The sequence below is a fragment of the Metopolophium dirhodum genome, chromosome 5 (assembly GCF_019925205.1).
Source record: "Metopolophium dirhodum isolate CAU chromosome 5, ASM1992520v1, whole genome shotgun sequence".
Lineage (NCBI taxonomy): Eukaryota > Metazoa > Arthropoda > Insecta > Hemiptera > Aphididae > Metopolophium > Metopolophium dirhodum.
The window spans coordinates 19,889,391-19,912,209 of NC_083564.1; the positions used below are offsets into that span (position 1 = coordinate 19,889,391).

Consider the following 22,819-nt stretch of genomic DNA (forward strand, 5'->3'; position numbering starts at 1 on the left):
ATTAAGTGTACAGGTCACAGGTGTAGAACGCGAGAGTACTACGAATCTACAACACAGAGGCGTACCCAGAATTTTATTTACCATTTTTTTTTTATTATTTAACACATTTCGTCGGGGGAGGGGGGCGGTTCAACCCCTTACACATCCCCTGGATACGACATTGTTACAACATAGCTTCGTTTAAATCGTTGATCGATGGTCCATCGCGAACATCGACAAATATAGTCAGTTTTGATGAAAAGAAAAAATTATGACGTACCTAGTATATTTTTATTAATACGAATAGTTTTGAGTAGAGTGGTTTTGTAACATACTCACATCAAATTTGTAATTTTAAATTAACATAAGTAGGTTATGGAATGATTAAAAAAAAATTTCAATAGAAAGATTAAAATATATTGTTGTTTAACATAAATATAATATAATATAATATACTGACTGGTAAATTGCATATTTTTTTATGTATATTCATCGCATGTATGCTATATTTAGTTTGTGAACTCCAAATTAAAAATATAACTTTTATATTATTCCAAATTAAAACAAAATGTTATTTTTATAACTTATATTTCTATAAGTTGTAGGTTGTAGTGTAAAATAATGTATAAAATATATATATCTAACATAAATTAATGATAATATAAGTAGTAACCTATTTTTTACTGTATAGAAGTAAGAAATTTATCCACCACCGAAACGAATTTTTCTGGGAACATAAAATGTATGATATGCTTGCCATCTGGAAATATTTCAAGCCTGGAATGAAAAAAAAATTCCTCGATAAGTATTGTTGTGATTTTTTGTTAACATATTACGCTATTGTCATAAATTGTAACACTCATAACTTATAAATCATAACTTGTATAAGCAAACCGGAGGATTTAGTTATATTATATAGATTTATAGGTAATATGAGCTACTTTGAACACATTTTAAGACATTTACAAAAACAAATTTTGAATAACCATAACCAACACTGATCACAGACCAGGTGGAGACTAGTCGATGTTTACGAGTGTTAAGAATAAAACTGAATAAAACGAGACTTTTTTATTTTACATATTTTTAAATATTTACATATTTAGTTGTGTCACACATTTTAAAACAAAAATCGAAACGTAGTTACACGGGTCGCTGGTTTATTTTTACCGCTGCGTTATCCTCTTGGGGCTATGTGACATAAACGCCAAAGGTACAAAAATGACATATCATTTGCGCCAAAATTAATATTTTATAATATAAGTAGTTATTTAAAAATGTCGGGTCTTATAAAAAATTGTCAATAAATATAATAGAAATTAATAAACTATAATTTTAACAAATCGGTTGATTTTTTCGATCTTATAAAAAATTGTCAATAATAATAAAATGTTAAAATATAATATAATTACAGGTACCTAGTTCTAAATTTAATATCTGTCATTTAAATATCAATTAACCGTGGCACCCATCAGGTATCTACGATTTTGGCGCTTTCGTACGATACAACTTTCTCATCTCGTTTTGGCGCTTATGTCGCGCTCATCCCCCCCCCCCCCTAATCGCCACCACCGGCAACGGCCCGGCCGGCTCTTAAGAACAACAATATTATAATATTGCACTCACGTCGAACTCTTGATGTTCTCGTGCAGGTACACGGCGTGTTCGACGGCCACCAACACGTCCAGCGCCCCGTGGAGGATGAGCGTGGGCGCGTCGATGTGCGCCAGCGCGCCCATGCACACGTCGCCGCCGCCCTCGTCGAGGATCTTCCGGGACGCGTCTATCCACCCGGACCACGTGTCCGACACGTACCTCTCGCCGTACATTTCGAACTGCGGCAGTCGCCACTGATCCGGCCAGCTGTGCACGTCGCGCGTCGTCTCGTAGAACTCGAGGTCCTTGCCGGTCACGTACGCGTTGCAGCTCCACACCACCAGCTTGTCCACTCGGTCGGCGGCCCTGGAAGCCGCGATCAGGGCGGTGCACCCGCCGTTGCACCAGCCCAACATCGAGTACCGGTCGATGCCCAGCGCCTGCAGAGGAACGGTCCGGGTCGGAGGTGAAGAGAAGCGACAACCGTTACCGCGTCGCAAGTCACTGCAGGCGGCGGATCCAGAAACGTCTGATCGGGGGGGGGGGGGGGGGCGCAAATTTGTCTTTAAACGTGCGGTTAAGCCGCCTAAGACATAGTACGCAAAAGCAACTAAAAGTACGTTGGCCACTCACCCTCCAGGAATATTTAAAAGAAAAGATTGGATCCAATATATCATAATATAATATACGTAATGCAAACCTATTTTTAGGGATTTGTTTAGGGGGTGCACCCTCTGCTCCTTCCACATTGGATCCGCCCCTGGCGTATCTACCTACCTACATGTACAAGTATAATATTACCTCCGTACGAGTACCGGTCGATGCCCAACGCCTGTGGAACGTCCGGAACGGAGGGCAAGAGAAAACGATAACCGTTATTGCGTCGTACCTACGTCGCAGACGGAGTGTCCAGAGGTGGATCCAGAATTTTTTTACGAGGAGGAGGGGGTGCGCCAAATTGTCTTTGAACGTACTACTAAACAGCCTTAATTTGAACAAAGTAATATACGTAAAAGCAACTAAAAGTATGTTGACTGCATAAAAGAAAAGATTGGATCCAATATATCATAATGTAATAGACGTAACGAAAACCTATTTTTAGGGATTTGTGGGGGACCGCACCTTTCGCCCTTGGATCCGCGCCTGGGCATATCTATATTTTACGTATAATATTATTACCTCCATGAGTGCGATGGCACAGTCGGCGTCACGGTTCAAAAATCCCGGTGAAAAATCTCTGTTCGGCGGTCGACTCGAACCGTAACCCGGAGGATCCCATACGTATATCGTGTACTTTTCTTGGTCGAGATTTTCCGTTAGCGGTGTAAAATCGTTGACTTGACCTGCATGGAAAAGTAAAATATGTTATTATAATAATATCGCTGCGGCTGAATCAGTCGGCTGACGAGCTCCCGGAGTAGAAACCCTATAGAGTCGTACAGATAAATTATTAGGGGTACGGTTAAATGAATAGGTAGGTACCTAGTGCTCCTGGAAATATCAACAGTTTCTGTGGCCCGTTTCCGACTTTGAAGTAGTTAATGTCGACGTTGTTGACTTTGATTTTAGCAGAATTCTGTATAACATAGGTAATTTTTTATTCGAGTAATAAACATTTTTAAACATATTTCAAATTTAATTATCAATTATTTCTTACAAAATATGTTAACCTACATTTTTATTTTATTAAAATTACGACGTCCTAAGGACGCGAATCCCAAACACTCTGGATATGACACTCTATATATGAATACAATATGCGTCTATGTACGCAATGTACACCAACACTGGGGAAAACCGACCTTGTTAATGTATTAGTTACCGTTAAGAATAACATGGGTAAATATGACTTGGTAAGGGAAGCTTATAAGTATCACTTAGGTGCAAATGGGTATATTAATATGATTAAAACATGTATTATTATTCGCTCATATCATTACACTCATGTCGTGGTACCTCCGCTGGGAGGCGTCTACATACGGGATAATCTGTCATTTATTTTTATTTTATTTTATTTTATTTATTTTCATCAATTGTTCATGTATTGAAACAGATTGAATAAAAATACTTTAATAACAAAAAAAAAAAATTATATCATTACACTAAACTTTTAAGTCAGCCGTATCTCGTTGCACATGCTCGCTTATTTGACAAAAACGATTTATTTAAAAAATCAATAATTTATTTATTTATAATTATAATACATACTTAGGTACTTACTTTTGTCTTGTTGTAAATATACCTATTGCATGTAAAATATAAAAATAATTGAACTAATATTATATTTACATTTAAATTATTTTAGTTTACAGACATAATATATTAATATATCTTTATTGTCTATAATATCTCTTAACAAATCAAAAATGGACAAATTAACAATTTTAGATTCTGAGCGGAACGACTCATGTTAGATTTTACAATTATGTGTTTTTGTTTATGTCTGCCATCACCTTTTCGGAACAGTAAAAATGCTTCAATTTTTTCCTACATTTAACGAAAAAAAAAGTTTACCGGAAAGTCAAATTAATTTTTTAATGAATGTTTGAAATTAGACATTGAATATTCACCCATTTAAACAAATTCTCACACGACAATTTTGTTTTTTGTTGTTATTTAAAAAAATATATATCCTCAGATACAGTGTTGAGCCCAGATAACAAAAATAATATCTAGATATAAGATAAAGATAATTTCGTTAACAATTATCTAGATTTAGATTCAGATGATCATTTTCACTTTTATCTAGATAAAGATAAAGATACATATTTTTTTTATCTAGATATCATAATAGATATTTTTATTTTTTGTTTAAAATGCGCAAAAAATAAATATATTGCTTAATTATTTTATACAAATCCTTTTAGTATTTTACTATTTTATGACCATTAATTTTAATAAACAAATTTTTCTATGCAATTCCTTATTTTAACTGTCGAACAATGATTTATTTCTGTGTACCTACTTTTGTACTTCAACTCAAACCGAATATGGAAATACTGCGAGACTTATTAATTTTTTTCAATCATCACTAATTGGTAACTTATGTTATATTTTTTAAGAAGTCAAAACTCCAAACGCTATACCCACAATAATTATCATCCTAATTTAATAGATAATAAATGCACGCAAGTATCTTTAGGACGACATCCACTTCAAAATAGAATTACATGTAATAAATTATAAAAAAAACAATATTGGTAAAAACGTACTTAAATGTTTTACAGCCAATATGGAAGTATGTACACAAATACGTCCGAGGTTGAAGGTTGAGCGACGACCGCGAGTGAACGTTAGCAATTATTGAATACGAATATAATAATATAATATTATTGTTTTCGAGATATTATACCAAATATTATTATGTTCTGAGCTATTTATGTCCGATTTACTCTCCGGACACCGCCTCACTATCCGAAAATCAAGATAATATTATTATTATAACGCCAAGTTGTGAACGTCTAGCGGGACAGTGCCGAATTCCGAAGACTATACTATATATACTTAATGCTTTATTACTATATAAATTATAATATATTATAGTATAGAATATTTCCATTACGAGTTCACGAAATAATGTGCGCTGCTGGACGAGGGTTTTACACTTTTACGTAATAACAATAATATTATTTAGATTTATATAAATAGACAAGAACGCGATATCATTTCATTGAAACCGTTTCTATAAAACAGTAATCAACATTACACGAGAAACGTAATAATAAATGACAAAACACATTCGTATGAATGTTATATTATTATAAATTATAATATTGTGATTTTATAGTATTAGATTGTTGTTATCAATACGATTACTGCTATGAAAAAAAAATTAATATATTCACGTTTAACTCAGAAATAGTGTAATAATATTTTCAATGATAAGATAAAATTAAAAATTAAAAGTACCAAACTACCAACGAATCAATGGAAACTAAAAATTGTTTATTTATCTAGATAGGTATATACAGTTTATCTTAGATGACAATCAGATACCTAATATTTTACTTATCTAGATGAGATAAAGATGCTGTTGTTTTATCTAGATACATTTATCTACGGCCGCTGGGGTAATACGTATAATATAATCCGGTTTTTTTCGCTCGATGAGGAAATTCGGGTTTTCTCTCCACGCAGTCCATGCCTGATGCCTTTTAATGTCTATTGACTGAGTATTGAGTAATTTATAGCAATTTTGAAATTTTCAATTATATTTTAGTTTTTTATTCTACAAATGTCAATAAAATCGTATTCGTTGGGCCAAAAAGTTTGAACATCAATACAAGGCTCCTCATAAGTTGTTATAATTATATTATACTATTATAGCAGTTGATAAAGATTCAAGATCGTGGGCATGATTTTTTTTATAAACATTTAAAGTTCAAATTTTGTAGTTAAATAAAAAATCATAAAATGTTCAATTGTCATATAGCTAAGAATGGCTTGGCTGGCCGCTGGGGCAATACGTATAACATAGTCTGGTTTTTCTCGCTCGATGAGGAAATTCGGATTTTCTCTCCACGCTAGACTGATATACCTACCTATGTAATGTACCTACCAATGCCTTTTTTATGCATTTCATTTGGTGTTCTATTGTCGTAACGTCTTATGGCTGTCCGACGGCCTATATTATTATGATATGAATTATTAACGAAAAAGATACAATACAATACATTTAGATAACCTAATATTAGATTTTATTGTTGTACACTCGTTAAGTCTATTAATGATGTACGTAATAGTATGATTAATGTTATTATTAATTGTTATAAACACATCGTTATGTTAATCAATTGTTTGTTTGTATATTCAATTATTTCTTAATGGTTTTGTGTGAATAATAATATAAATATGTATAATGTAAGCACTTCATATCACTGGAGGTAGTTACACAAGACAAAACTAATAAAATATTGTTTGTGTACGGCAATATTATAGTCTTGTTACACATAAGTAATTGTAAGTCAAAATCTTACTACAAAGCTTTTCGGCTGTACCTAGATACATAATATAGTATAATACACAAATAATATTCTATATATTAGAGAATGTATGAGCGTTTTGTTAGATTTATGAAATTAATCGGAAAATCAAACTTGACCGGATAGGTATTATCTTTATTTTCATGGATACGGTGAACCGACGGATAAGCGTTTAGAAAACGGAGAGACTTGAGCAAACGCGGTGTCAACCACATATTATTACCCATAGTTCTGGATAGTTTTTCTAATTATTGTAGTTTCGACGAAAGTCTCGAGACCAGTGTAGCACTCGAAAAGAGCGCAGGAACAAGGATTTAACTAGACGGAAAACGGTTCAGTTGGGTTGGAAGGAATTTGTATGGGATAAATACTATAAAATATAAAAATAAATCTCGATTATTACCCATAGTTCTGGATAGTTTTTCTAATTATTGTAGTTTCGACGAAAGTCTCGAGACAGTGTAGCACTCGAAAAGAGTGCAGGAACAAGGATTTAACTAGATGGAAAACGGTTCAGTTGGGTTGGAAGGAATTTGTATGGGATAAATACTATAAAATATAAAAATAAATCTCGATACATTACTCATAATCATGAAATTACCATTTCTGCTGATACGGCGGATCGTCGAGAACGCCAACGTAGTATATCAGTTTTCTATAAAAAGAACGATTTGTGCAACGCCTAATTATATATTTTAACGCGGCAACACGTCACGTCTAATTATTATTAATTTAATTCCAATGGTTTTTTTTTTTTTAAGTTTTTAGTAAAATGGATTTTCCGTACAATATTATTTCCACTTTTACGGTCACTGCTGCGACGACGACTCCCGCTCTTTGCCGACTGACGAACGCGATCGCTACACGACCGGTCCCAACCGATGCAAAAGGCATATTTTTTCAATGCTATTCGATATCTGGATATTCGTTTCTGGAGGGAGCGTTGGATACCATACAACTGACATTTTTCGTAGTCGTGCGCAGACTGTCATCGTTATCATCAGACGCGGTTACTATTTCTCCGATCACCCTAACCCGACTACACGCAGGGGTCCCCAACCTAAGGCCCGCTAAGCCAATTATATTTATGTTTTCAAAGAAATATTTTAATATATTATCAATCATAGTTCTTATAAATCTTTAATATTGCATTACCTCTCTATGGCTGCAGTGGTGTAGTGGAGCGTATACGCGGGTATACGGCGTATAACGACTTCTCCAGTTTTTGGTTGATGCGTATACTTATAATATAATTTGTGATACGCAGGTATACGGATATACTGTATAGCTATAAATCAATAATATTAATAGTATTAACGAATAACCAATAATACCAAACATATTTCCTTGTGATCATGTTCATTAGGAACTATTATTATTTTTACATTTTACACATCTATTTTTAACTTCATTGCATGGATCTATATTTATTATATATATATATCATACGTCTAAAATTATAAGCTCATCTATAACGATAGCCGACGCCGAGATTCACGGTCACATGCATTACTGAAAATAATTTTGTCAAAAAATATTATTTTATGTACCTACACTGTGTCACACAATAATTACATAAATAAAACAATTTGATGTTTTCATTTATTTTTAATCATTCAAAGTTGTGATACCTAATTTATATACTACCGAGTATACATTTAAGACTATAAATATTAATAAATATTTAGGTTTTTTGACTTTAAAAGAAGTGGGGATAGGGGGGTTAAGAAATTAACATAGGTAATCATAAACAATTTAAATGCATAATCATATATTTTAGGAGTATGATTGTAAACTATAGAGACTCAATTGCGGTAAGGTAGTAGTAAAGTGTATGTAATTATAAATATATCATTAGTAATAGCGTAGTATATATAGTGGTTGGGGGGGGGGGAGAAGCCCCCCACGTTTACATATCAAGTACATTAAAACGTGTAATCAGTAAAAAAATTACGACTACATCACTGTAATGACTGTCTGAAAATTGAACGTGTAGGCAATTTCTAATCTCGTCTTAGCAGCTCGGGACCTATGTTAGTTGTAAATGTAAAATGTTTATTAGCGTGTGTGGAATTCAATGCGGGTACCAATCTCCAACGCTCATGCGTAGTGGCGTAGCCAGGAATTTTGTATAGGGGGGGGGGGCTAAGTCTCACATAAAAATATAAAAAATACAAAATATACAATAATGTCTTTTATTTACACTTTTTATTTTTTTATTAATCTTGATAAAATCCTAAGGTCAACACAGTCAATGGGGGGGGGGGTATAGTCCCCTTAGCCCCTCCCTGGCTACGCCACTGCGCTCGTGCACATGTAAATAATTTGATAACAAATCACAATTTTACAATTACTTACTTGTTGTTTTGACAAAATTAAAATTATTCAATTACAGTTCACAATAATATAAGATTTAATTTTTAGTGTTCCGTACGACCTATAGACAATTTTCTGACGAGTCAAAATTTTTTTTCAGAATCAAAATAGGACAACGTAAACCAACTTTAATTTTAAAGGTTTTTTGAGCAAAAATTAACGGCAGTAGTTGGAAGGCCCCTTAAATCGAAATTATAATGATTAGTTTCTGAGTTATTAAAATGTTTACAATAAGGGTAATAATCCTTGAAAATGGTTTGTAAAAACATAAGCCATATAATATGTAATATTATAGATGTAGTATTTATTATACTTGGATCATTGTTTACAATTTTTTTATATTGACAGATCAATAGTAACTGTTATACCTTTTTCAAATCGTCTAAGCTCCCTTAATATCTACTTAACCCATTGCCATATGTCTATATAGACATATTATTATCCTTAGTGCATATAATGTAATAATATAATGTATGTATGTATGTATGTAATATTAATTACAAATATCATAACGCTAAAAAATTAATTAATGATTGGCTACATGCATCTCTAAATGAAACTTAGATTAACCTTATTGTATTATATTTTATTTATCTCTTTTTGTATTGTATAATTACGCAATAATAGTGTTTTAGTTTTTCCTTTTTTTAGTTTTTAAGCATGATATGTATCAATTTATAACTCTCTATCTTCGCCACAAGCCTAGCTTACTGAAGATAGATAATTCAAATGTACAATTAATGTAAAACTGTATATTTGTTTATTTAAATAAAAAAAAAAAAAATATAATTATATGATTCAAAAATTAATATCTTAAATTTCGATTTAGTTACATCAAAAATCTCAACAAAAAAACATCGGCTTAATAATTTGAAAAAGAGAAGTTTGTAATGTCACATGATCATCCTTGAGTGGTACATAAATGTCAAGGATTCGAAAATATAGTCTTCGAGTGTATGAAAAAATTCCAAAAATCAGAATTTGAATATTATATTTTAATGATCAATCATATTGTTCTTGATAGACCATAATGGACTTGTAATCGCCATCAGGCTGAGCTTGCATGTCTATTAAATCCACTTGACAGCGAGAGTTAAATTCTGACGAAAGTATAGGTTTTACAACTAAACCTTTTTTAATTGTACTGCCTTTTTTTTGACAGTGGTCACATAAATTTAAAAATATCATTATAGTCTACCTTGTTATATTTTTATATTTCAAGTTCAATTCATACTCCATACGGTTTCTACCTCCATGTCCCACAGACGTATGTGTTTCATTAAGAAGTTGAAACAATTGTTCGTTGTAAACATAATACTTAATTAAATTACCTTTGGATACCTACTGGAACTACTAACTTTTCAATCCCTGATATATTTACAACATCGTATTTTTTAATTAATTTATAATCATCTGCAGTGTTTTTTGTGGTTTTAGTTTTCACATTATTCACTTTTAAAATTGATTCATCGTATTTTACTTTATTTAAAAATACAGCATTTGCATTTTTGTTTAATAGTAAATTGTTAAACTTCTCATTAAACTTTTTTTCCATTTTATGTTAGAAAATAGTACACAAATACTTAGAAAATAGTTAAAAACGTTGACCAAAAGAAAAAATAACACTACACGCAACTGCACTACCTACTCTACAATGACAGACTACGCGACGTCGCCGTCGTGACCAGTGGCGTAGCAAGGGTATGGCGAACTGTGCCTACGCCAGGGGCGCAAATTATGAAGGGGCGCAAATTTGTGCTTCAAAATTGGTACTTATTTTTATTCTACCTTCAAAGCTACATTTCTTTATTATACATTTTGAAATCTGTATGATTTTGTTTATCTTGTTTATCGTTAAATTCGTGTTTCACTACAAAGAACGGTGCGCGTGTGTGTGTGTGTTTGTGTGTGAACTAGAAAAAAGATTACTTGATGATAAAACTATTGACTGTGAAGTACAACAAATGTTGAAAAATGAAAAAGAAAAATGGCGCAGTATTTTAAAAATATAATCGTTGATATTATTATGTTTTGCAGTAGAAATAATCTTGCTCTTAGAGGTCATTCAGAAAAGATTTTAGACTCGAAAAAAGGGAATATTTCTTGATCTTATTGAACTTATTAGTCACTATAACCCGGTTTTGAAAGAACATTTAATAGCGCTTAATGAGGGAAAATCTAAAATCAGTTATTTCTCACCAACCATACAAAATGAATTTATTGAGTTGATGGGAAAAACTGTTAAAACTAAAATTCTTGAAATCATTAAAAAAAGTAAATATTATGCTATATTATTTGATAGTACTCCTGATTTTTCACACAAAGAACAGTTATCACAAATTATAAGATACGTACAAATTTCAAATAATGAAGTAACGGTTGAAGAAAGGTTTATCGATTTTAGAATAAATGTTAAATATATCATTCCGTATTTTCGTCAATTTTTTAATCGCTAAAAAGGCGCATTTTCCTACGTTTGCCAGGGGCGCTAACGAGTCTTCCTACGCCACTGGTCGTGACAATAATCATTAGAAAATATCGAATAGGAATTTAATGATTCGATTATGAAATATTATCTACAATACTGTGTGAATGTGTGATCACGTCTTTATCGTTTAGATTACGGATCGGTTAGTACTATCGCAGCCGTCGCGTTGTTGTGTACGAATAAAATATAATTATAGTTTTGTAGTGATATTATTACGTATAAATGCAATTTGATATAAAAGTGTGCAGCGCACTGTTATAATTCACTTTGCCCACTTGAATCTGGGCAGGGTACACTTTGCCCGGGCAATCTAGTACAATGCCCGGTCAATGTATGACAAATTTGAGTATTAAAATGATCATTCTTACATTGGCCAAAATGTTCGGGCATTGTGCACAGTGCCCGGGCATTGTATAACAATGCCCGGATTTCCTACTTTGCCCGTAACATATTATACATAATTTAAGCACAAAAATACGGCGAGTATGCTTACAAAATCACTCAGTATATTATATATATTTTTATCAAAATTCTATACCATGCGATATTTTTCAATTAGAACAATAATAAGCTTAAGTGACAAAATTACTAAGTTAAATATTGTCATAGAAAAAAAACAGAGAGCAGAGGCCTCCCAGTGGAGGTATTTCAAATATAGATTTTTTAGGTAGTATTTGTAGAAATAATTAAATATTGTAGAATCTTGTGATTGTATTTATTGTATTGTATTTATATGAATTTTCGTTCCTAAACTGGAAGAGTAACTAGTACAAAAAAAAAAAAAAATGATTATATTATTTCATTTAATTTTTTTCCTTACTTGTACTTAAGAATTATTTCCCAATATGACATGTTTTCCATTCACTCAAATCATGTTATGTGATCAATGTCTATGACAAACGTGGCAGTTGTGTGACACATTTTTTACACGATATTGAATTTTGAAAATAATATATATACCACAATACACTGCAATATTACAGCTGAGTTTGAGTATAATATTATTATTCCTTAAAAATATTCTTATAAAAATATAAACAATAATAGTGTAGTTATTATGTAATATTAGGTGTAGTATTTATTATACTTGGATCATTTAGAAATTATTTATGTTGATAAATCAATAGTAATTGCTAACTTTATCCAATCATCTAAGCCCTCATATCTGCTTAACCCATTGGCTATTACCACATAGCCATATTATCCTAGTACACATAGTTATATAACTCAAAAACTACTCGCTTGAATTTTGATTTAGATACATTAGAAATCTCAATAAAAAATATCTGCTTAATAGTTAAAAATGAAAGGGAGGCGGTTCCTATTTAAAAAGCAGAAGTTCGTTATGGTTGTACCTAATGGTGAACAGGAAGAGTAACCCATACAAAAAAAAAAAGGTTTTGAAAATAATATAATATAGGCAAGGCTGGGCAAGTCAATGATTTTTTTAACGCAGTTAAATTAAGTTAATATGCACCAATAACAAAAAGTTAAAAGTTAAAAGGTAATTTAACTATAGGTTGTTAACTCAGTTAAGTTAAAAGTTAATACACACTTTTTGTTAAGTTAAAAAAAAGTTAATTTGTTTATACAACGCTAGCGTATTTAATTTTTTTCCAACCCAAAACTAAATTATAGGATATAGTGTTAATACTTCATACAGTATTTCCATATAAGTTAGATTCGAATGATAAAAATGTTTAACTTTAAACAATTTACGATACATATTTTTCGACATGAAAACGAAATAGACTGAAATAGTGAAATATTTTAAAATTAAAAACAAAATAAATTAACTTAAATTACTTCTTAAAATGAAAAATTAACTCGTTAATTTCACGTTAATTGAGAAAGAAATTTAGTAGGTTAACAGTTAAGTTAATGAAAACCCAAAAGTAACTAGTTAAGTTAAAAAGTTAAAATAAAATTAACTTTTTAACTCAACTTCAACTTTTTAACTCATTAATGTCCAGCCTTGAATATAGGTACCGCACCATAGTACCATACACAATATTATGTGAGCTCGATAATAATAATATTATTATTATTCTAACTGTTGTTGCATTTTGGAGTTATCGACACAATGACACCGACGCGCAGGTTTAAATAATAAAAAAAAAAAAAAAACAACAATACTATGCATACAAAAAATAATGAACTTTGCAGCACACATCGTATAATGGGTACACAATATATATTACACTACACAATATATTATATATTTATCGGAAATGCATTAAAATATGTTTTCCGATAGAAACATAATATTATTTTGGCTACTTATACGCAAAGTTACAACACATGACATGTTCGTCATTCCAAACGGACGAGATTATACGTGTTATTTTTAGGAGTACTCTCCCCAACCCATTTTCTATTTTGCTCTACGATCGGACAAATTGTATATTACATATTATAATATTATAATGTACTTAATACTCATGTATATATGTCTATAAGCTATGATAATAATAATAATAATAATAGTAATACGTAAAATAAAATAAAAAAAATACTGCACATTTATCAAAAAATAAATAACACGATATGCACATAAAACGCACAAATACTATCCGTGTAGACAAACTATCCGTACAAACACGTAAGTAAATATTAAAACTACATAATATGTATTATATAATAATAATAGTAATATTAATATATGATGCGTACAAAATTCGAATGGAAGACCGATATACATATTATAATTATTATAAAATTCTTCGTTTGTTACACGATCGAAATATTCTCAGATCACAGATATCCTTAGAGTTTATATAAAAACAACAAAACATAAAAAATAAAAAATAAAATAGAAATAATTAAAATGAAATCAAAGACCAATGTTGCCGCCATCGGTGATGAGTACCTAAATACACAATACTGTATCATAATAATGATAATCATGAAATATTATTAATGATGATACTGATATATAATGTACACGCACATCACGACGAAGCGGAATAATAATAATAAAAAAAATATACGAAGACATATAATATACGTCCGAAGAATAAAATAATTGAATTTTGTGTGTATAAAAAATAAACGAATATTAGTTTTAATTTTTGCTCGCTAACTCCAACGACGGTCGCAACGTCAGGCAACCTTCGACCCAAAAGTTTGGCCTGTCCAACATCCTCTGCCACAAGGCAATTTCTTTTTCGTTGGAATCCATCCAGTCGACTGGTTTTCCGTCACACATACCTGAAAAATTCATAATTTTTTTTTAAATGAATACATAAAAATAATCGGTATTACCGTTTTTTTTAAGTACATACAACTGCAGAGTTACTCTTTTATGGATTTAATTAACCTAACCTTTAAATTCGTTCTACGCATTACCATTTTCATGTTGCACACGTAGGGGCTAAATAGGAAGTTAATACTACATAATATATCAGTAGCGGATTTTCAAAATTTTTCTAGGGGGCGGGGGCACCAAAACGTATAAATTTAAAATTACAATGTATTTAAATGCATTTATAGAGGGTCCCGTGTCTGAGAGTGATCATTATTGGTTGATCACGTAATTATAAACCAGCATCACTCTCAACTAATATTCATATATGATAATATATAGAATAACTAAATTTTTATTTCATAAATAGGTAGATAATAAATTCATACCTGTGATTAATAGTGTTAAATTTTCCGGATAACTCAACTCAAAAAATGATATAATTTTATACTAAATCCAGTGGCACCTATACATATATATTTTTTTGGGGGGGGAGGTGTGAGTTATACTTTAAGAAATAATTGTATAACCACAAATTAAGAGCTAAAAAAAAAAATAGTGATTATCGTGATTGTATAAATACTCATGGGTAAATGGTAAGGTCCTACACAAACCAAAAAGGAAATGTTCTGGAATTGTAAATTAAATTACGAACAAAAATTTTTTTCCCACTTCATTTGTCCTTAGCTGGTGTGATTAAAAATTATTTGTTGGTGCGAGTTAGAAGGCACGAATATTATTTAGACGTTATTTTACCCATTAATGACAATCGAAAAATTCGTTAACAATTTATCAATTATTATAGACTATATAACGCGAGTTGTTCAGAAGTTGTTTTATATAAACGTATTTCTCATAGTATAATAATATATAAAATTAAACAAAATATATATTTTTTCATATTTTTCATTATTTGTACCACTAAATAAGCTGCAATCATATCACAAGGAAAGCGTACCATTTTATTGCTATTAATTTTCCAAAGGGCATTGTAAATGGTAAATCACTAGCTTATTTCTATGTAGAAACTTTCATATTATATTTAATTTTCGCTAACATATCAAATGTTATAGGTACTCGTGTAAGAATTTACAATCACCACCCAAATATACACAGCTGATCACACAACGCCCAAGTAAAATAACATAATCGTGATGTGTATACAAATGGGTTGAAAATGCAGTAAAAAATAACAGATAGTGAAATTATTTTATAATACGTACCTACCTATTTTACACTATTATTAATTTCTGTAACATACTTTATCCACATCACAATACATACAAAATATTCTTCAGTAAAAAAATTTTTTTTTTTTTTTTTATCATACAATCACATAAAATATATTAATTATACGAATAATTAATCATAATAATATGATGAATTCCCTGGGAACTATTCCGCCCAAATAAATACGCCACTGACGTGTTATGCTGTATTAACATTAAACTCCACGGCATAGGCCTTTAAACTACCTACTATAAGTACGATGAAAATAAGTGTTTGTTCCTCTATGGACGTGTACACCGGAGTGGTGCGTGTAACTCGCATACATGGGGTTTTTGAAACTTAGTACGATGGGATGTCTTCTCCAATCGATAATTATTGTTTATTACGTTTTCGACGTCGCCGCCCACACCGATCCGGCAGGTGAAAATTACCATTGTCGTTATTACGGCGTATATAATATACGTCCTATTATGCTGTGAATTGTGATATCGTGGCCGGGAAATACCGATGATAGTAATAATTATTATTGCCATTATAACGGAGTGAGAGAGAGAGAGAGAGAGAGAGAGGGAGGTCGTGCGTACGTTTCAAAACCCGTTCTACGTGATTACAACAGTCAACTCAAGATGTCATTATCATCACAGAAAAAAAGTTCGTCGTCGGATTGGGACGATGATTGCTACGGTATGTCCCCCCCCCCCCCAAAAATGATGGTTTGTCGCAAATCGGCAGCATATTTCGGCGTGGATTTTACCTATAATATTATTGTCATCGGGACCGATTGAACTAAATCATTTGGATTTTTTATTTTTTAAAATCGATTATTCGTCAGTTAAAAAATAATTTACCTGAACCCAACGATAGACGGACGCCTCCCAAGAACTCATTGCTGCCCAGCCGGTCATGGTCCCAAACGGTAAGTTCCAGACTCCGCTCCGCCAATTCGTCTGGAGATACATCTCGGTACGTAAGCGTTTGGTTCCAGTTCGGGTTGCACGTCTTTCGAGCTACGTTGGTCTTCTGCTTGGAACTACGACCCTTGTCGGGTAGTAAATAACTGGAAAATGAGGTAAACATAGATTAGCATAAATTACATTTCACATCACCAATTACTCACCTTTTACAAAACGGATCGGATGAGCCGTTAGACTTGATCGCTTGAAGGTTCTTTGCGTCTTTCACAAGCAGAAGGAATGTGCCCTTGGTACGTTTTTTTGAGTTCGGGTCGGGTGGCACACACTTCAGGCCGACGATAATTTCGCCTTTATTACTGACACACATAATATCATCTAAAGGTTCTGTCTGTAACATATACAAAATCGCGGTCATTAGACACCGGTCCTTCGTTTGGTCATATATTTTAATAAAATAATATACTCACTCGTTCCTGAAGTGGGTAGAGTTTTGGTGATGGATCGTCAAATATCATGTTCTCCAGAGGAAGTTGGACCTCGCCTAAGAAGTTGTTGCGTCCGAACATGTCCGAGTGCCACACGCTTAACCACAGTGTTCTGCTGTTGAGCTCTTCCAAAGGTAGACTGTACTTGAGCACCTCATCAAATATCGGGTTCATCGTGTGCTTCTTCACTCGGGTCTTTCTTTTGCCGGCCTTCGATTTGTCGGGTAATAGGTACACTTTTACGTAGCTACACAAAAAAAAAAACGATGCATGCAACGGTTACTGATTGTATCTCAAGGTAATAATTTTTTTTTTTATCAAACCTGACTTTTAAGAAAAATATTTCATAGGCTTGTTGTAATAACGAGATAGAATCTTTAACACATTATATAAGGAATGCGATCAACAGAAAAAAATCTAAATCGATGACGCGTGGTACGAGCATAGATAATAATATTAGTAATAGGTCAGACGGAGTCGGATATTTAATACGGGACGAAAATTCAGACGATTTCAAGTTACAGGCACAAATGTGACGACTAGGTATTTTACGAAGTGTTAAAAGTTTTATTGCGAGGAAAGTTGTTGTAGGTACTAAATACACCCTTAAGGGTGTCGGTGCCAGTTTTCCTGATTTCCCGCAGTTTTAAAAAATTTAAAATTATATTTTATATTTAAGTTGCTAGGTACCTTATAATTATAATACGTTTTCACTAATCTACTGCCAGATACCTATTCAAGGCGTGTTATTGTATAAAAAAAAAATTGGCTTCACAGGAAAAACTCTCAAGCCTCATTTATATGTTGAATTTTGATAATTTTTTTTTTTTTTGATCTGAAAGAGTACATTTTATATTATGGTCATCGAACTTACGGGTCGGATCTGTTTCGTTTGGGATCGGCAGCTGCCAGGTCGCGACAATGTTTGATGTTGATCTCGAACTGTGCCGCTTTATAGTTGTACTGAAGACCAAACTCCACCTCACCTCTGATAGGCACCATGCCGTACCTGCCCTCTCCGGCACCAGAGTACACGGATGCCATGGAATCGCTTCTAGCCTGTGAATGAAGAAAAACGGACGTTGAGACAATGCGATAGACACTATAGTATATAGTCGTATGTTAATTATAATAATATAATATACAATATTGCGCGTACGCAATGTGTAGATTAGTGTCTTCGAACGCATATACGAAACGAAATCGATTTACGCTCGGTAGACTTGGAAAATATCTGAATTCACGAGTGCCAAAATTGAACATTTCCTCCGGAACGAAAATTACGACGTTAAAATCATCCGCGGTCCAACGACGACGTGCGAAAACCGACACTACAGTCCATAGTAGGTACGGGTCTGACAAATTACAACCAGACGGCATAGATAACAATTTTTCAAAATAACGACGACTGCAATTTATACACACTCATACTCAGTTTGAGTTCCCAACCTGCCTTATTTTCGCTATAACACTCGAGACACGTCGTCGCGGTTTCGTGACGTGAAAAGCGTCACGAGTTGATTATTATTAATTAAAACCACCGTCACGAATCGATTAATAATTTGCGAAACGTTTGATGCACGAGGGATGTTACAATATTATTATAATATTATTATTATGTTATACGCTACGTCAGCTTACTTTCAACCATCGACCGTTGTATGTACGATCTGTCATTATTTTCGTTACGTTTTATGACGTGTCTATAACAGTGCGTACACCTATAGTTAACCTATTATTTTTCACGATTCGAAAATATTGTCATCCTATATTATATAGTTACAATAATATAAAACCGTAAACCTAGTGCCTCCAAGAATGCAGTATCGCGATAAAAATAAATTAGGAAATTCGCTCTGTAGACGATAACACTATAGCAGGTATCCGTTTTTTAAAGCGTTATAATCGCGTATAACGACTACTTTGTGAACGCGCTGGAATCGCCGCTCTCGTTAACGGAGTTTAAACGCGCGCGAGTTAATAACATAGGCAATGGATACATACATATATAATATATTATATAGCTTAGATGTTTATTATTATTATTATTATTCATAAGGCGGTATGGCGGAGTTTACCGAGAGAATTAAAGAACAGCGATAAAGAAATAAGGGACGTAGTTGTAGTGAAACAAACGGTGGTGCAGTTACGATTAAACGAAATATACGACCGCAGATTTCGGGTCCGGACGCGGTACGGGAGACGTAGTTGTATTAATTTTTTTATATATATATATATTATACGTATTATATATTATAACGACATCGCGGAGGCGAGGAAAATAATAGTTTAATAATTCAGAACATTTGCTAACGGCGGTGGTGCGATAATCTCACGATCGTAAGTATAATATATATTATTATAATAATAATGAAATGTACAAAACTTCGCGTTTAGAGTGTGTGAGTGAGCACCTGTACCTATATACATAATATAATATTTATGTAAACGCAGCAAAGTGAATTCGCGGGACAAGCGCGGCGAAATTTGCGGGATGAGAAACCTTGAAAGTTGTGTTTGTGTTGTGATTATTATTCGTTTGGCAAGGAGAAAAAATAAAATAAAAAATAAAATCCTTCGAAAACACTCAAGTCGCGCCGAACGCGCACATTAACATAAAAAAATATTTTAATCGGGTCTCTCCGCCGCAGTTGACTCGAGCGAAATCCAGCAGAATTAATCACGATAAATCCTGTGCAGCAAAACAAGACAAACGACGACGTCGTAAACACGTAAAATCGTACCTATATATATATATGTATTGCGAGGGGAAACCAAAAGTGAAGATAGCACACTACGCGGTGGTCGTATCAACTGATAATTTGCATTGTTTGAAATTCACGTGCCGTTTGGTAAAAGTATAGTGAAAGAAATAAAAAACGACGAGCTCGTGTGAAGTGCGCGGCATTACCTACCGAAAAGGTATAATATTATATACCTAACAGCCGCGCATTCGTCTTCTTTGTCTCACAAAACGTATAATTTCACAACGAGCACGCAGTTGGTTTAGATTAAATTTACAAATGAGATCATTATAACTACTGTGACCCGGTGCAGAGGTTTAAAAAAAAATGATTTTATTCTAATACCAGTATTTTAAGTAAGCGTTTGAAAATATTTATAATTAAACTAATGACTTGTATTAATATTAAAAAAAAAAAGCCATGCGGCACAGCTGCTGCTGCTGTTATAATGTTTGTATATTTATAATTAGTAAATAATTTATGGATAAGTGAACTACGATACTGTAATTACTATATTATACCGTAATGCGATGCGATACGTACATTTGCTAAGTTTAAATATTTTGGAAGCGAAAAAAATCGATACCAAGTGAAAAAGTATAATAAGGTATACACAAAAAGTGAACAATATTTTTTCAAGCATACGCGTGCGGGTTAAATATCCGTTTTCCCTATAGCTTTCTCGAAGAATACTGAAAAATGGTCATTCATTGTTCAATATGTGGACATTTTTCAATTTCTTCTAAGCTTCTGCGATGGTTAGGTATTTAAAAAACATTAAAACAAGTCATATATATAAACCAATGGATCCCTGCAATTTCCCAGATCCACGATTTAGAATCTTAAGTGTTGCTATTACGACGTCCTATTCGTTAAACGTAAAGAGATTATAGAAGCCCGTCCGCATTAAAAATAATTCGCGATATAACTCACCCCGACCACGAAACGTTTCCGGACTTTCCTCCTCAAACTAATGAGCAACAATTTTAACACCGAGCGGAGGCGTCCGAATCGTGCGGATTAAACGCGAAAACACATTCATAATGATAAATACGATCTAAAGTATTTTCGAACGCAATAAATCTCATCCTGTTCTACATAATAGGCACAAATTTCGGTAAGTGTCGTTGACGCGACCACGATCCTACTCGGGTACACTACACATGTGAGTATAATGACAGGTGTTGACGATTGATCGTCTCCCTCTTATCTAATTTACACTATTACTTTGTATCAATATAATCATATACACCAATAAATTTACAAATCATCGTTTATAAACCGTTACTAAAAAATGCGATCACTGCCATGGTAAAATACTAGGACATTGGTAATTTGGTATATCGTCCAATCGTCGCTCAATATACAAAGTTGAAGAAAATAGACGTCGCACATGCACGTTATGTTGTCTAACACACGTACGACACACCAAATTTTCGTTCACTAGTTTCAAAAGTGTGTTATGAGTACCTATGTAAAATATTAATATTTTTAAAATGCTCATAATTCACTTAAAACTTAAAATATAATAAAAACTCAACAAGGAACCACAAATAATTTTCTTTCCTTAAAGTTTGATAATAGGTCAATTCACTCTAATATCAAAATTAATAGCACACTATTGAAACATGTGAACGAAAATTTGGTATGTCCTACGTGTATAAGACAGAGACGGCATATCGTGCGGATACGACGTCCTCTTAAAAGATATTTAAATATTTGTACAATGTATTTCAAATATTTTATAGTTCCTATACCTAATTATATATATAAAAAAAAAGTACTGTGGTAAATTTGTGTTCCAAGTCTCGTACACGGTGCACCGTGATTGTGTACATTTTTAGTCCTAACGGATAATTTACCAACTTCAATAAAGATATATAAAATATATATAAGACTATAATTTATCATATATTTGTAATTGTATTTAATACGCATTTCAAGATGTCTTGTTTATTTTAAGAATCTATATATATAAAAATACTTGTCCTGGGTGATTCATCATCGCCTAGCCGGAACTGCTGAAGCTATGGATATGAAATTTTCAGTAAATGTATTTATTACTATGTATAGGCGCACTAAGAAAGGATTTTTCGAAATTCGCATTTTAAATAGCTGCTCAAACAGGGACATTGAGGTTCAAGATGGAAATTGGAAATTTTATTTTTATTTATTAATAGTTGCCATTGGTTACACTCTACAGTAGAAATTAGTAATTATTTATTATTGGTTGCCATTGGTTATTCGGGCGGATCAGGTACAATAGCTGGCATCAATTCGAATTATATTATAATATCAAAATTAACTTGGTATAACTTCGATAATTTAGAGTTAAATCCTACACTTACGTACAAACAGCACTGGGTCCGCGACCTACCACGGATAAATTGCCTACCTGATATTGCCTACCCTATTGCCTATACTGCTGCGAATCAGAATTTTTATTGCAGGAAACAGAAAAGTTAAGATACATTTCGAACACCATACACCGAATATTAAATAACGAATTGAACAAAGTTTGAGTCATATAGAGTTAAATCTTTGTTACGGTTTGGCTTCGAAACTTCTTATCCAATTGTCATGCAGTTTTTTTTAAATGAAAGAGGATATCACGGAGCAGGTTTTAGGCATAAATAAAGTCCGATAATGTTAGTCAATAATTAGTTATCTTTACATAAAAAATCCCAATACCACTGACTCACGGATCGCTGTATCTCAAAAACTACTCAACGTACGGACTTGAAATTTGGAATAGAGGTTCTTCTCATATTTTCACCGTGC

The 22,819-nt window shown here is 32.7% G+C and overlaps 2 protein-coding genes across 2 annotated transcripts in view; both read right to left on the reverse strand.

Annotated features, from left to right (window-relative positions):
- Window positions 1-406: 406 nt before the first annotated feature.
- Window positions 407-7,502, reverse strand: LOC132944863 (valacyclovir hydrolase-like). The gene is made up of 5 exons (XM_061014385.1): window positions 7,159-7,502; window positions 3,058-3,151; window positions 2,755-2,918; window positions 1,606-2,015; window positions 407-756 (listed from the first exon to the last, which is right to left on the reverse strand). Exons 1-5 carry the CDS (start codon window positions 7,159-7,161, stop codon window positions 660-662), a joined length of 768 nt encoding a protein of 255 aa, XP_060870368.1. The 5' UTR covers window positions 7,162-7,502; the 3' UTR covers window positions 407-659.
- Window positions 7,503-13,563: 6,061 nt separating this feature from the next.
- The window catches only part of LOC132945027 (uncharacterized), a 73,093-nt gene continuing 63,837 nt past the window's right edge, over window positions 13,564-22,819 (reverse strand). Inside the window, exons 7-11 of the mRNA XM_061014636.1 lie at window positions 18,169-18,353; window positions 17,277-17,541; window positions 17,013-17,197; window positions 16,744-16,952; window positions 13,564-14,631 (exon numbers count right to left, since the gene is read on the reverse strand). Of these exons, the coding sequence (XP_060870619.1) occupies window positions 14,486-14,631; window positions 16,744-16,952; window positions 17,013-17,197; window positions 17,277-17,541; window positions 18,169-18,353 (990 nt within the window). The 3' untranslated portion in view covers window positions 13,564-14,485. The remainder of the gene's footprint in view (window positions 14,632-16,743; window positions 16,953-17,012; window positions 17,198-17,276; window positions 17,542-18,168; window positions 18,354-22,819) is intronic.

What these genes read in the sequence shown, in the direction of transcription:
- LOC132944863 (XM_061014385.1), bottom strand. An exon ending in GTGCCATCGCACTCATGGAG is followed by an intron (nt 2,016 to 2,754) that starts GTAATAATATTA and finishes GTTCCTCTGCAG; the next exon opens with GCGCTGGGCATCGACCGGTA. An exon ending in GAGAACATCAAGAGTTCGAC is followed by an intron (nt 757 to 1,605) that starts GTGAGTGCAATA and finishes TTTTCATTCCAG; the next exon opens with GCTTGAAATATTTCCAGATG.